This window comes from Macrobrachium nipponense, chromosome 42 (genome assembly GCF_015104395.2).
Source record: "Macrobrachium nipponense isolate FS-2020 chromosome 42, ASM1510439v2, whole genome shotgun sequence".
Classification (NCBI taxonomy): domain Eukaryota; kingdom Metazoa; phylum Arthropoda; class Malacostraca; order Decapoda; family Palaemonidae; genus Macrobrachium; species Macrobrachium nipponense.
In genome coordinates this window covers 39,024,721-39,041,634 of record NC_061103.1, presented here as the reverse complement: position 1 = coordinate 39,041,634, position 16,914 = coordinate 39,024,721, and the positions used below count along the sequence as shown (strand labels likewise).

Below are 16,914 nucleotides of genomic sequence, written 5' to 3'. Positions count from 1 at the left end.
AACTCAAATCATCCACTTTCCTCTCGAACGACTGGTTTCATCTCTCTCTCTCTCTCTCTCTCTCTCTCTCTCTCTCTCTCTCTCTCTCTCTCTCTCTCAAACTTCCCTTTCCAAGGAGGAAATCACACGGAGGAAAAGTGATGCAATCACCAAACCATGTCTTCACAGCGTCCTGTCCATCGAATTTCTCCTTCCGGTCGTGTTAACTTTTTTTGCGAAATTCAAGTTTTTCTGTTCTCCGTAAAGTTATAAGTACGGAAATCCGTATTCTTTTATTGCCTCTTCGCTAACACACACGCACGTATATGCATATTCATATACATACAGGGAATGGGAGGAAGTAATTGTACCATTTTTTTGTGAATGGTTCATTGTGCATCTGTTGAACTAAGCAATGATCTATATATATATAATATATATATATATATATATATATTATATAATATATAGATATATTAATAAATAAGATATATATTATATATATAATATATTCTATATAAAAGTACGAAGCCAGCCCAACACATCACTGCCTAGGCGTTCAACCAACCACCCATCGATTATGAATACCTGTGGGTTTGCGGTGCCGGGGGGGGGGGGGGGGGGAGGGGGGGGGGGGGAAGGAAACCCCCTTGGGCAGTGAGGGAGGGTGGGAGGGAGGGAGTAGGGAGTGGCAATCATCGTCCCCTAGTAAGCTCCCTCCGGAAAGACGCGCGTTAGGGCGTCCATCTCCCGAAAGCGACGATGCTCCTGCCGAATAATTCACGGCAGGCATTCAATAACGCACGGTTGAGCAGAGCCGAGCCGAGCTGAGAGTCCTCCTCTCTCTCTCTCTCTCAGTGTGACCTCGGTCGCCATGACATGTTTAAAACGAACCTTTTGCTCGGAAAGGTCATACTTGGCTAGTGGTAGGTTGGGTGTCGCCTGAATATTGCTTGGAAAACTAAATGTTGCCTGTTTGGCTGTTGGTATTATTATTATTATTATATTATTATTATTATTATTATTATTATTATTATTATTATTATTGTTGTTGTTGTTGAAAATTATAGCAGGATCTGTCGTAAACTAATTGGTCGGTTTTGTAAGGTGATATTATTATTATTATTATTATTATTATTATTATTATTATTAAGGAGGTTTCAGCAAGTGCTGTCGTGTACTAAATGGACTGTTTTGTAAAATTACATTATAATTATTATTATTGTTATTTTTTTTTTTTTTTTGCACTATCACAGTCCTCTAATTCGACTGGGTGGTATTTATAGTGTGGGGTTCTGGGTTGCATCCTGCTCCTTAGGATCCTAGTCCATCACTTTTCTTACTATGTGCGCCGTTTCTAGGATCACACACTTCTGCATAAGTCCTGGAGCTACTTCAGCCTCTAGTTTTTCTAGATTCCTTTTCAGGGATCTTGGGATCGTTATTATTATTATTATTATTATTATTATTATTATTATTATTATTATTATTATTGAAAAGACTTGACAGCATGCCTTTTAAACAACCTAAGGCCATTTTTCTTCTGGATAAATAAACCTATAATGTTACTGATTCTCCTAGAAGTAGGACCAGAAAGTGAAAACATTTCTATTTTGTAAAATTTCAAATAAATGAACAAAAACGAAGCTCTTGACATTATAATAATGTTCTCTATTATTTTATCAATATCTATCATTATTTAATGTCACTACTTAACCACTTGAGCAGCAATTGTGATATTTTTTTTTGAAAGCGATGACAAATGAACTTCCGTTATGTTAGAGAATGATATCTGTAAAGGAAGTTGTTTTTTTTTTATCTATTAACCTTTTTTGTGTGTGTACAGGGGCGGGTGTGTGGGGGGAAAGGGATTCTAGGGTGTAGGGTGTCCTTCCTACACCTCTCTCCTGTGTAAGTGCTTGATTATAGGGCGTTGGTTCGGCTGTATTTACGCTACACATATACAGTTGGAGGCAGTATCCCTACTGTATATTTCCCGAGAGGTATAATTTGTCCTTTTTTTTTAAATTGTGTTCTTTGTGGAATTTCGTATGGTGTGCACACATACATACATACATACATACATTCATACTTACATCTAATAAAAGGAGCCCATAAAAACGCCAAAATATAGAGAGAACATACTATATTTCAGAGACTGCTGTCTCTCTCTTCAGGTAGATCATACATACATACATACGCTGACTTACGCCACAAACCTTACCTTAGAAACACCTACCATACACACACACACACACACACACACAAAGATCTTGCCCCTTAGACCCAAGGCCCTGTATCTTTTTAATATTCGTCCTCTCTCACCTAGAAACTTAAAAAATATCCCCCGATCAGCCGGGATCTTCTCTTTGGTGAATAGCCCAGAGGCCTAAGGTCAATATTTGGAAAGAAATCCTCATTTTTTTTCTTCTCTCTCTCTCTCTCTCTCTCTCTCTCTCTCTCTCTCTCTCTCTCTCTCTCTCTCCTTGAATTACTACCCATGTGCATTAGGAGTGGAAGTTATTTTTTTCTCTTTTTTTTATAAGGAGAATTATACGTTATTTCTGATTCTTTTATTAGTCTTTACTTTAGCGAGAGTTATAGTTTCTTACTTTTATTACGTATTTATGCATGTCCATTAGTCTGTGAGGTAAGACATATAAATATATGTATGAATTTTTATCACATCACCGTGATTCATATACATGCATTAAGCTACAAATATCCTTTAATATCCAATTGGCTCTATCTTGGAATTAATATATTTTCATATATGTTAACCGACGGGGAATTTTTTATTTAATAATAATTTCGTCCTCTCGTGGGTTCATATATATGTTCGGCCAACATATATATGAAAATATATTAATTCCGAGGTAGAGAGAATTGGATATTAAAGGACATTTGTAGCTTAATGCATATATATATATATATATATATATATATATATATATATATATATTATATATATATATACATATATATATATATATATATATATATATATATATATATAGACATAAATTATACATGTATGTAATTCATTATATACATTATCGATTCGGCCAACATATATATGAAAATATATTAATTCCGAGGTAGAGCGAATTGGATATTAAAGGACGTTTTGTAGCTTAATGCATAAATATATATATAATATATATATATATATATATATATATATATATATATATTATATATACATAATATATAATATATTTTTATATAAATTATATATGTATGTAATTCATTATATACATCGTTATTGTCATATGCATCTTCACATACACATCCTCAGATACATAGCCACATCCTCCTCTTTTCCCCAACCCATCAACCTCATTAAGACGAACCCAATGTATTATATATTACAGATCCCACTTCCTTATCAACTCATTGGCGAGACAATGCGGCAGTGGCCCGGCCTATTTGATCGATTTCGCTCCGTCTCTGTGCCCAATGGCTTACTTCCGCCGATAAGCAATGTTTACCCAAACAACTTTGGGTATCAGTTTGCCCTTGATAAGTCTTGCGGTGTGATAGCTATAGCGTGCCGTGGGTGTTTTCATTCCCCTGCGTTTGTGTGGTTACAAACATACATTTGTATGTATTTGTGTATGTGTATATATAAAAAATATGTGTATGTGTGTGTTGTGTGTGCATACAATTGTTTATTTACATTTCATAAATTTTGAACTGTCATGGAGCATTGTTTTCGTCACGTTGATTTAATCATTGTCTTTAATATCGCATTAATATTACCGTTTAGATATAGCAATATCTGTGTCTATATATTATATAAATATATAGTGTATATATATATATATTATATAATTATATATATATATATATATATATATATAGTATATTCATATATATACTAAAACACCTGAATTTACAAGAAACCGATACGTAGCTTACAGCAATATCCCTCCTAGTGATACAGTAAAATTCTCTGTATTCTGTAATACACAAATCTCAGATCCCCATCATAACGATCAACAAAACTATTATTATTATTATTATTATTATTATTATTATTATTATATTATTATTATTATTATTATTATTTTATTATTATTATTATCTAAACGATTAACCTTATTCGTATGGAGCAAACCCACAAAAGGAGCCACTGACTTGAAATTCAATCTTCCAAAGACTATTCTAGTGTTCATAAGCAAGAATTAACAGAAGGTAAAAGGATATACAGAAAGAAGAAAACGCTTGATATAAAAGGAAATGAGTGGTGAAATTCACAAGGAGTTAAAAGCGTGAGTAAACAATTAAAATGCAAGACTTGCATTGGGGTAGTCACTCGCTCCCCAACAAACACAGTTCCGGGCACACTACTTGGTCAATCCCGTCGCTAACTGAAGCGCTCTTCTTTCCAGAATGGGAGAACACAGCGGGGCTCGCATAGCGCTGGTGTTGGTGAATTTCCTGATTTTCGCCGGGACGGTGGCCCTCAACCAGCTCTCTGCTTTTCCACAGTACGCAGGAGGTCAGTATTTTACTCTGTTTTTTTCGTCAGAATTTTTGGAAAGAACGATCCTGAAGTTGGATGTGTCTTTGTAGTAGGTCGTTGTTTATCTGATATTATATATATATATATATATATATATATATATATATATATATATATATATATATATATATATATATATATATATGTATATATATATATATATATAGATAGATATATATATTTTTCGATTTTATTCGACGTCCAAGATGTTTTAATTGTTAGTTCTTAGCATGTAGTTGTTTAATTTATAATTTTATTTTCTTTTATTTTATACTTGGGTTGGATAATACCTAGTAGATTTTTAATTTTTAATTTATTTTATTTTATGCTTAGGTTGGGCAATACCTAATAGATTTTCAATTTTTTATTTATTTTATTTTATACTTAGGTTGGTTAATATCTAGCAAATTTTTCGTTTGTAATTTATTTTATTCTATACTTATGTTGGTTAATACCTAGTAGGTTTTTAACTTATAATTTATTTTTTTTATACTTAGGTTGGTTAATACCTAGTAGATTTTTTTATTTATAATTTGTTTTATTTTATACTTAGGTTGGTTAATACCTTGTAGATTTTTAATTTACAATTTATTTTATTTTATGCTTAGGTTGGTTAATATCTAGCACATTTTTAACTTAAAATTTATTTTATTTTATACTTAGGTTGGTTAATAGCTAGTAGATTTTTAGTTTATAATTTTAGATTTGTTAATACCTAGTAGATTTTAGTTTACAATTTATTTGATTTTATACTTAGGTTGGCTAATATCTATTCTTATATGGAAAATTACAGATGACCTCAGTTCATGTTCTTGGTTAATTTACTAACCTAAATTTTTTTTTTTTTGTGTGTGTCGAGGAGAAATTCTTGCATTATTATTAGCGTGTTGACGGTGATTCTTCTGTTATAAAATAAAGAGCATGATGTTATCATCATTACCTGAATGTTTTTTCATTTATTTATATACTTTTTTTATTTATCTGTTAATTTATTTTTTCATACTTCAGCCACAAGAGAATGTCTTTACCATATTTGATGTTTATATCTTAGATTCATCAATGTTGTTATTATTTTTGGACAGTGAAACAGACAACTAATTTCTTAGGAACGTTGCTTTGAATTGACTCTCAGAAAGTCTGATTTGATGTCAAAGAAAAGACTTCATTAGCATAATTTAGTCCTAATTTAGAGGAGATACTCTGGTGATCTATATCAGATAACAGAATAACATTAAGAAAGTAAAGAAATAATTTTTGGAGGAGCAAAAACTTCGAGTGTTACTTGCTAATCTTTAGTAACATATTATGGTTTTATAAGGATATTGATAGGTCTTGTATTTTAGATGACAGACTCAAATTAGAATAATATATATATATATATATATATATATATATATATATATATATATATATATATATATATATATATATATATATATATAAAGGTTTTTTGCCACGAAGGAAAAAATGAAAAAGCGAGATAGCCAAGTACTTTCGGTCCTGTTCGGACCCTTTGCCTCAGTACTTTACTGAGGCAAAGGGTCCGAACAGGACCGAAAGTACTTGTCTATCTCGCTTTTTCATTTTTTCCTTCGTGGCAAAAAACCTTTATTTATACATAACATCACGTTTTATATACTTCGTGATCAAGTTATTCATATATATATATATATATATATATATATATATATATATATATATATATATATATAAATAATCATATTGGAGCAAAACTTCGTTTTTTTGCTAATGTTTAGTAACATTAAAATAACACACACATTATGCTTGCATCACGATATTCATAGGTCCGGTATTTCACAAATACAAATGAGTATCGATCAGCAATCACACGGACAAGTACACCCAATCTTGCACTCGACACGTCCTTGATAGTTATACGAGTCACGTCCTTGGGTTCGACGCCGGCGTGAGCTGAGTTGCATAGATAATTGACCAGTGTTTAGAAAAAATGTTTGCAATTAGTATTTGACTCCAAACGGAAAGCGCTCAAGAGGCTGATGGAATGTAGAATGTAATTTGTTAGGTACTTTTTGTTTACGTAATCGTGCGAGTGGACGACCTGAGTCACTGAAGAAGACTGAACTCGGATAAATGAAGTTAGGTTTGAAAATCTTATAAAAATCGGTAGATGAAAATGAAGGTGGCAAAGGAACAGAAGGTCAGAAATATTAGAGATTGTGAGTAAACCATTATGATGATTCTGGATAACCATTTGTTATAGGAGAGTTTGAATGTGGGTGAAAATATGAGTAAAACCTGGATATTTTGAAAGCGAGGAACATTAGGCTAGATGCAGTTTAAGTATATTACAAGTATATTAAGGGAAGGTTGCAATACTTAAGAAGTTTTTAAAGTATGTACTAGAGGCTTGAGTAAGAAAGTGCAGTAAATATTTACTAGATAACTAAAACATTATTAATTTTCCGAAGGTGTTAAATTTTAAATTCGAAGTTCAAACCTAAGACTGAACAGATTTTACCCACTGAAAGCCTCCAGAATTAAGTAGGCTTGTATATTAACGTCTGATCGAATCATCAAACCGAATAGGTTAGGTAGAACAAGTTCAGCTTAGACTCAAGAATCATTTTGTCAGTAGAGATGTTTTATCCCAACACAAATTCTCTCCGCAGACATATTTGCAAAAATCAACAACATAGTGACGGATTATGGCCTAGGTGTTCCCCCACAAGGTAAAAGAAAACTCACACAACTGTACATAACTTGAATGTTCTTCTTTATTTTATTATTTCTGCATGGCATCCTGTAGCCTGAGCATCGTGCTGCATGTTTTGGAAAAAGCTGTACAAATCGGAACGCTATTCCCTAGGCTTTCTTGCATGTTTTGTTTTACTTTCTTTATCGTCAAGCCGTGAAAGATTGCGTATGTTTTTTAATAACATCTGCTGTGACTGACAGCCAGTTTCTATTTCCTTTTCAGCTTATACTGTAAAGCCTTTTTTGGATTCTTCTTGCCCGCATAATTCTATTAAGATCAAACCTTTCCGCATATTCTGTTTCCGAAGGTTAAGCTACTGAATATCTCTTAGTTTCCTGGAGCAATATTCCATACGCAATGGTTGCAGCCACTCTTGGGTAGAACCTGGAGGAAACAGAGTGGTACAGGGACTCTTGAATGGCATCTGATTAAGAAGAGCTAACGAGCTCTAAGCTCAAGTTGACACCATGTTAGACGTTAAGCAATATGGTGTTTAGTTCATCCACTACAGATTGCATAGCTACACACCTGCAATTTCAGTGCTTCCTGCATTCTCTGGCAATTTCTTGCAAGAGGGCCTTCATGAGAAGCTTACCTTAATGAGATCATCCTGTACCAATGTTGAGCTTCTGAATGAAATACTCCCATACATGTCGGATGGTATTTTTCACATTTCAGGTTTTGGAATATTCCGATGGTTCTGGTATTTCCACGACATGCACCCCCCAGCAGTGAATGTAAATCTCATTGATTTAGCAATGACATGATATTGCATAATAGGACCTGTATTTTCCTAGGCTTGCTGTTAAATATTATGTATAACTTGTGTAATGTATGTGGCAAAATCATGCACGTGTATATATATATATATATATATATATAATATATATATATATATATATATATATATATGCTCCTAACATTTTCCTTAATATGATCAGGTTAAACTGGAACCCTGTTATTTCAAACTGCAAGTAACATGGAAACTGGAAAATACTTTGGTAGTGCCTTCAATTCTGTCAAAGCTTTCTGTATTCTTAAATCAAGTAAAGTAACCAATAGTATCATTCTTTCATTAAAATTCAGCACTAGTGCACCAATCTCTTGTCTATTGCCTGTATGACAAGATTAAACAGAGACTGCATGTTTTTTTCTTCTGTAAATAACTTTCACAATATGAATATTAAAACGTGCATGAATCAATTTTCTAAAACTTCGTTCATTTGACCTTGTTTTACCGTGAGAATAACCAGCAGCAGGCAAAACAGTTTTAACTGATTTTTGGTATAATATTGGTGGCCCAATTCGCACCCCCAAAACAATTCTGTGGTGTGGAATCAACTCTATTTTCGTATCGAACTAAATTCGAAATTAAAATTTGCCCCCTTTTGATATACTTATAAATGAATGACCCCCTGAAAGTGTATCATGTATTTTGTGTTATGTATTCTGAGCCGCAGACGAGACTAAAGGTAAATACCTCTAAGTAATGGCAATGAAAATTACAAACAAAACTGTAGTTTGTATCTCTGACCTGACAGCCAGTTGACTAGGGAATACAAATCACACTAGTCAAAATTCAAACTTTACTGGTTGCTGTTCTTTACGTAAATCCACAAGAAAAAGAATCATTTCCCTTGAATTGTAAACTCTTTATACTGATGAAAAGGAAATGTGTAGGATATTAAACTTATAGCTGTGTTATTGGTTTACATGAATTCTAGTTTGATTACTAAACCTAATAGAGTTAACAACTTCATAATCTGTTGTACAACTTTCCACGTTTAGAAAAAAACTCCCATAAATAAAGATACCACTATGATGATTTGAAGAGCTTTTTCTTTTTGATTTACAAATCTACAGATTTTTATGTATACTTTCTTCTGTGGGCGACTTGCAAATTATGTAATGTATATCAATTTTTATACATGTATTTTTGTTTCTTATAAACTGTTTTGTTGTAATTATTAAGTCCACAGCAAACGAAACTACATTTACATTAAACTGAAATACTTCTATTTGGAAACACATGAAATCTGGAACAGTTTTGTTTTTTAATATTATGTAGTTATCCACAGCAGCTTCTAAATTTTCTGTAGTCCTGACGGTTCCTACCACTAGATTTACGATTTCTATGAACAATTTATAATATAAAACATTTAATTACAGTCTATTTTGATAATACAGTACTGTAGACTTTGTCTAGTCTACGAGTTAGTATTTTGTTGTACTCTTTATACGTTGCAAGCACAAATAACGAAATATCTCCATCACAGGCATTTTTAACTCGACTGTTGGAAACCTGTCCGCCATCTACGACACTGATGTGACCCCGGCTGGATTCACCTTCATGATATGGACTGTCATCTACATATGGCTCCTGTTGGCTCACCTATACAGTGAGTACTATTCCACCCCTTAGAGTAAAACGTGATGTAAACACTTATTTTTTCTAGTCATTTGTTTACTGATATTTTTAGCTCCATAAATTTCTAATTATCAAGGCATTTTTTAAAATTTTAATATAACTTATTGTCTTGATGCATGTAATAATAGAATCATTTGAAAATTTAATGAAATGTTAAATTTGAACAATCTACTGTTTTTATATAAATGTGGATATGATTTAATATCTTAGGACTTGTCATAGCAGGATAATTTGGGAACAATGACACGTCAAGGTTAAACAGTCTAAAGTTTTACATCTATGTGAATTTAATTAGATGTCTGAGTTCTTGCAAATAGGACAATTTAGGACTATATTGAAGAGTCAAGGTTAAATAACCCACTTTTTTTTACATTTGCTACTGTAACTCTCAATGCTTGCAGTAATTTAGGAACAAACTGAAATGTCAAGGTTAATCAGTCTACCTTTTTACATCTGTGTGAATATAATTTATAATCTTTTCATAGTGGGATAACTTGGGAACAATTAAATGCCAAGGTTAAAGTGTCTACCATCTTTATATCAAGTGCTAGTAATAACATGATAACTTGGGAACAATTAAATACCAAGGTTAAAGAGTCTACCATTTTTACATTCAGTGCTTGTAATGGTATAACTTGGGATCAATTGAATGCCAATGTTAAAGAGTCACCCATCTTGACATTCGGTGCTTCTAATAGTAGGACAACTTAGGGACAAAATAAAAAGTCAAGGTTAAACAGTGCACCTTTAAACTCTCATGAATCATTCTTCTCACAACCTCCACCTGTAGCTCTCATCTTGCTGTGTCGTCGTAATGCCGTGGGTCCTGTGTACGTCAGTCCACCCGTGGTGACTCCAGCCTTCCTGATCGTGTACTCGATCAACCTTTTGGCCAACGTTGTGTGGCTCTTCTTGTGGGACAGGGAACTGATCATCTACTCTTCAGCCATCTTGTGGGTCGTCTGCCTCTCGAACTGGATTGCTCTGGGGATCATCCATGGAACGTATGAATCTATACCTTTATTCGTAGTTGTTTTGATTGTTTCAAGTAAGAATGGGACTGATACGTTTAATCTGTCTCGTCATGGTTTTAAGAAAATGTCAGTTGCATGGCAATATGGATGTGCAGAATTATTGCAATTCTTGGAACATCAGTCTCAAAGAAAACACAGAATTATATTACCTTTAGTGAATAATATACGAGGGAAATTCTAATTTTTTTATGCAATGAAAAATCTTATCAATACATCCAATCTGGCATGTCAGGGTTTTAATAAAACGTCAGGTGCATGAAAATGAAAGTAAATCTTGAAAAATAAGTCTGAGCGAAAATACTGTACTTATGACCTCCCAGCACGTAAACAAAGATCATTTATTCATTTCAGAGTATACATCCACGGCCCATGGATGAGCCGACATGCCAGGGTAGACCTCTGGATGTTCAGAATTCTCTGGCACAATGGCCTAGCCATCTATACCACTTGGTCCACCATTGCTGCATTGCTCAACCTTGGAATTGCTCTTCAGTAAGTCACCTCGATCTTTGATTTTAGTTAAAATTGATTGTTGCTGTATATTCAGCCAGTAGAAGTAAGCCAGCACGGGCTCTTGGCTCTAAAACATCCTGTAACGTCAGCTGATATCAGTATTGTACTGAAGGCCTTTACAGATGCAATGTAGTTAAATGATCACAGCTCTTCAGCAAGTCACTTGAAGCTTAGATTTTAGTTACAGATGATATTACTGCAGTAGACTCAGCTAGTATAAGCTAGCCATCATGGGCTCTTGCCCCTAGAGCAGCCTGTAAAGGTAGCTAATATCAATACTGTCCTGTAGAGCTCTATAGATACAATTTATTCAGGTGGTCACAGGTAAATCACTAATATGCTAATTACAAATTCTTGTTCACAGGTATGAAGCTCACTTGGAAAAGCAGTTGATTGTTTATATTGTCCTTGGAACAATATCTGGAATTATGCTGTTGTGGTTCATCTTGGAGAATACTGTCTTGGATCGATTTGTTCGTTATACAGTCACTCAGTATGCAGGTATGTGTAGAATTTTATCTGTTTGTCACACGTAATTCTCCTGATTCTGTTTTGACTGCCGTAAAGATTGAATTTCAAGCCAGTGGCCCCCTGTAGGCTCGCTCCATATGAATAGGGGTTTATCTTCTAAATTTTTAGCAATAAAGATAATGTCAAATTGACCCAACTCACTCAAAAATTACCTTTTTTCTTCTCCTCTGCAGTCATTGTCTTGACCCTCTCTGGCATCTACATCAAGAAGTACGCCGACTCGACCATGGAAACGGGCTACTTCATCGTCGTGCTGCTGGGGGTCTCCGTGTTCTGCCTCGTGGCTCGCTTGGGCCTGGTCATCGTGCGGGCCACCAAGCACCCGCTGTTCGTCAACAACAAGATCGGCGACGACCCAGTGCTCAGCTACGCCGCATGATACTGGGGTTACGTCGAAACGTCAGCCACGCAGGTTGTTGCCACCTACTCCAGTCTCTGAATGAGGCCTCTTTGAAGACTGGAAGTCACCACAACAAGATGTTATGTACATACATATATATTACAGGGCGTCATTGATGTTCAGAGAAGCTTGTTAGATAGCTACTTTTGGCAGTTGTGTTTTTGTGTTTATATTTTATGACGGTGGTCATTGCTCTTTTTAGGGGTAAATATTGCTGAGAAAATTCATTTCTTGAAGGAGAACTATACCCTCTTTTGTTCCAAAATACTCTCGTAGCATAGAAACGCCTATTTTTTGGAATGATCTTGTAAAAAGGAATTACTTTATGACTTAGCTTCTTCCGCGCTCTGAATGATAAAAAAATAAACTGTGCTGAGGTAAGCCATGATAAACATCGCACATTTTTGTACTAGGAATTTTTCTAAGTCTGTATATACATAACTAGTTTTAGTTGTAACATTAAGGACCCATTTTTTACCCACTCAGACATCAATGCAGTATGTACAGTTTCCCTCCCAAAGAGGAAATGAATTTGTAACTTTTTTTCAAAAAGTTCACTTGCACAAGAACGCACAGATTCTCAAGCTGCGTCTAGGCAGTCCACACGATTCTCCAAATTCAGTGATGTGGCACAAGACAGTCTGTGCAGTTAACTGACTGTATCTCTTATCAAACACTCCTTTTTATTTTTTTTTCTATTTTTTTTAGATGTGACTCTGCACCTCTGGTGTGTACACACTGCTGTTACAGAGGCAATAAAGGAATGAGTTTATATATATATGAATATTCAATGCCAGTTGCTAGATGTTATTTTCTCGTGACATTGTGTTTATGTTTACAATGGAAACGTTTTCGTGAATGACTAATAAATATTTTCAAGTGATTGTTTGTTGTTGAACTTCCTTATTTATGGTAAGGGAAATAATGAAGTATGGAGATGGTAGCATTTGATGCAGTGACGTCACTCTGGGGGGGCAGCCCCCTTCCCCCTAGACAGATGCTTGGGCAGCCCCCATGTTCTCCCCCCCCCCCGACAATTTGAATATTACATTACAGTATTTGATGCATTTGCATATTATAAGAGTTGAAAATTAATCTAAAATTGAGCTCTATAATTTCAAATACAGGTTTATTAATTACTAATACGATGATTTGCCTTCATCCACATGGATATATACATTCGAGAGTAGTATATTTTACTAATTACAGAACTGGTACATTAGTTTTGTGTAGTTTTCTTTGGGACCCCCCAAAAAAGTATCTTGGCATTCCATCAGGGGGGCGACTGATGGAATGCCATATACGCCACTGATTTAATGTGAAAAACAGGAAAATATTTCAATTAAGCTTTCATATGAAGGAAATGGGAAATACGAACAATTCTACAGTTGAAATCGTGAGCAAACGACAAATATTCTGTAAATACTATAGATCAGCTTACATTCGTAGGACCTATATATGAACTTGGTGTTGTCGTAGCAAAAGCTAAATAGATTCATTATCCAAGCCCATTGATTACAAATTTCTCTGGAGAAACTAACTATCTTTCGTTTTGTCTCTCAGTGTAACGTTCCCGAACCTAATTCGTCTCCGAGCTTCAAACTCTAAATATTACCGATAAAATGGTACGATCTCTATGCATGCATTTCGAAAGGAAGTCTCACATATACCCCTGTGTATCCAGAGGTGTCAAGATTGTGAAGATAAAAGAGAGCCAGAAAATAAAGGAGACGTACAAGGATCTAGAGGTGGAACGCTTAAGGGTGTTTTGGACAGCAATGTAAAGAAATGAGGTGTATAAGGAGGTTGAAGTAAAGGCTGAACAGTGGAGGGTGTAAGCTAGGGGCTTAAGGGACGCCCCAAACACCCTTTAGTGATGCCTAATGCCTACATCGCACGTCCTACACGACTTGTAAGTACTGTGGGCGATTTCCTACGAGTATGGTAATCTTGTAAGACAATGTTGGTGTAATCTTGTGAGAAAATTTGCAGAATATGGTTGGAAATAAACGAGAGAGAGAGAGAGGAGAGAGAGAGAGTTGAAAATATCCTCGAGTTTCAACATGGGGTATTTCAAGCAGTTGAGTGGACGAAAAGAATCATAGGTAAATAAATCTTCATTGTTTCATTTTGTAAATGAAGTATTATTATTATTATTATTATTATTATTATTATTATTATTATTATTAAATGTGTAGCTCATTTACTGTGTAATTGTTAGTAATATTTTAGTTTTTCCCTTTGGCTAGTTTCTTTTAAGTTTACCACATCAATCATAACACAACCCCTGATAAAAGTCATAATTTTAATCTAAAAAAGGTACAATTACCAATATTTATTAAGGAAATCCTTTGAATTCTTCAACACCAATAGCATATTCACAAAATGTTAATTTTCTAAGCCGTAAATAAAAATAATGAAAATGTATTGGCAATTTCACAGAAGACGGCATGCATGGTTGGTAGAGTTGGTGGTAGCTTAAAACTTTGATTTTCAAAGACAAGGAACCCTTGTGCCTGTTATTTATTCATAATCAGACCGGTAAGTTCTCGCAATATGCTTATATTGTGGCATTAGACTGTACATTTTTCCTACAGAGGTGTAAGTGATTGGAATCCAGTCCTAGGTACTACCTAGGCCTAAAAATGGGAAAGCAGATGGTGCCTATTTAGTGGCTTGCTAATACTGAGTTTGAGAAAGTTTGAAATGAAAGTCAAGATATTAACAAAGAGTGACATTGTTTGTAATATGTTTCAAAAGTTCCTCGAATTTTGCACAACAGTTTATTGAAGTTTAGATACTAGGCAAGATGTAGTCAACAGGATGGAGCCTAGTACTATCGTGAACAGAACGTTTTTATTAGCATATTTCAGCGAGAGTATCCATACTGGTCATTCTAAAGCCCTCATTCCGCGGTAAAGCAGACAATGGCAGTTGAACGTTTTCCTATGTTATTTTACTTACTAACAAGAATTTACAGTAATATTTATTCAGACGACTGTAATTAACCCCCAAGGGCCAGTACTAAACACGGCGAAATACATTGGATGTCCCAATCCCTAATGGATGTCGTATCTGCGGTTACGTTCCTTGCAGTCCGTGCGGAACTATTCTTTAGAAATACCCTGCAAGGAACGTAACCGCGGATACGACATCCACTAGGGATTGGGGCGTCCAATGATTTCGCCATGTTTAGTACTGGCCCCTGGGGTTAATTACAGTCGTCTGAATAAATATTACTTTAAATTCTTGTTCAGTAAGTAAAATAACGTCAACTGCCAAAGTCTACTTTACCGCGAAAAGAGGGCTTAGAATTACCTCACAACAGTGCTAGCTTAGATTACTGTGATTTTCGAAGACAAGGAAACCATAGGCCCGTTATTTATTCATCATCAGGCAGGTAAGTTCACGCAGTATGCTTATATTGTGGCATTAGGTTGTACATTTTTCCTACAGAGATGTAAGTGATTGGAATCTAGTCTGTGGTACTAGGCCCAGAAATGGGAAGGCAGATCGTGCCTATGTATAGTGGCTTGTTTGCACTGAGTTGAGAAAGTTTAAAGGGAAACTCAAGATGTCAACAAAGAGTGACGTTGAAACGTTTTGTGTAATATGTTTGAGAAGTGCCTCGAATTTTGCACAGTTGTTTATTGAAGCGCAGATACTAGGCAAGATGGGAGAGGTCAATATGCCAAAGCTTAGACCTATCCCGAGTTGAATACATTTTCTATAAGCATATTTCATTGAAAGTGAGTATCCATACTGAATTTGTGGTGATTATTGTTGGCCCTGCATGCTTATTTCACTTGCCTCCACCTACATATGATTGAGTCCGTGGTGAGGTAAATTTAAAATTTATCAATTTCAAGTATACGGTTTTTCATACCCATTGGGCATTCCGAAGCGGGCAGGTTAACAATTAGTACACGTGAGTGATGTCATAGGGATTAATGGACGAAAAAAGGAGTTTAATTTTACCTGTAATGAGATATTTTGGGGAAAGCACTGAGAGTATCTAATTTAATGAAGTTTTAGAGGGTTTTCTTCCAAAAATGAGTGTTTCTCATTGCAGAATGCTGTTCACTTCCATGTTTAAATCAGCTTTTGTTCTCTGGCTTGTCAGGCCTCTCTCGTTTGTTGGTAATTCAGTCAAGATATCCTATTGTTATCTGTGTGTTGGCTGTTCACTTATGCATTATTGACAACTTTCTGATTAATTTGTAAACTTTAGCAATCCTTGCCTGCCAAAAATAGCATATTTAGGTGAAAAAAACATATTGTTTTGATGTGTGCAAGTTCGGAAAGCACTCGGGAGCAAAGGGACTTTAAATATGAAATAGGCCATGGTTTTTGTAATAGTGTGGTTGGAAACAGGATGGCATTCAGGCTCACAAAACAACGATTACTTAGAGGTGAGAGATTCTGGCAGTGATTTTTTTGTTGTTGTTTCTGTGTGATTTTGACAAATTTTGCATTCATTAGAGTCAGCAATAGTCATTTAACACTTTCTACACACCCTCAAGTCATGTTTTGAGGACCACAGTGGGAGTTTGTAGTGTTTATGGTAAGGGTAAGTTATGGGAGGGTGGCATAAAAAGGACTAGAAGTAATCAAGGAAGGTAAGGAAGCAAATATTGCTTCTTTATAATTCATGGCACCCTATGTCAGATCAGGTTAGGTAAGGTTATGTGGGGTGCGTTAGATGGAAAAGCCCCCAAGTAATTGTGAATTGGGGTCTTAACTTAAGTTAGGTAGAGTAAAAAT

General features: G+C 34.9%; 1 protein-coding gene across 5 annotated transcripts in view; it reads left to right on the top strand.

Moving 5' to 3' along the window:
* Nucleotides 1-13,034, top strand: part of LOC135213136 (uncharacterized) — an 86,161-nt gene extending 73,127 nt beyond the window's left edge. For 3 of the 5 annotated variants that reach the window (XM_064247076.1, XM_064247072.1, XM_064247074.1), the window contains exons 2-8: nt 4,374-4,483; nt 7,159-7,218; nt 9,521-9,643; nt 10,463-10,676; nt 11,058-11,198; nt 11,584-11,720; nt 11,924-13,034. In XM_064247076.1, the coding sequence (XP_064103146.1) occupies nt 4,375-4,483; nt 7,159-7,218; nt 9,521-9,643; nt 10,463-10,676; nt 11,058-11,198; nt 11,584-11,720; nt 11,924-12,129 (990 nt within the window). In that variant the 5' untranslated portion in view covers nt 4,374 and the 3' untranslated portion in view covers nt 12,130-13,034. The remainder of the gene's footprint in view (nt 1-4,373; nt 4,484-7,158; nt 7,219-9,520; nt 9,644-10,462; nt 10,677-11,057; nt 11,199-11,583; nt 11,721-11,923) is intronic. The other 2 variants (XM_064247077.1, XM_064247073.1) reach the window with 1 other exon arrangement.
* The last annotated feature ends 3,880 nt before the right edge of the window (nt 13,035-16,914 follow it).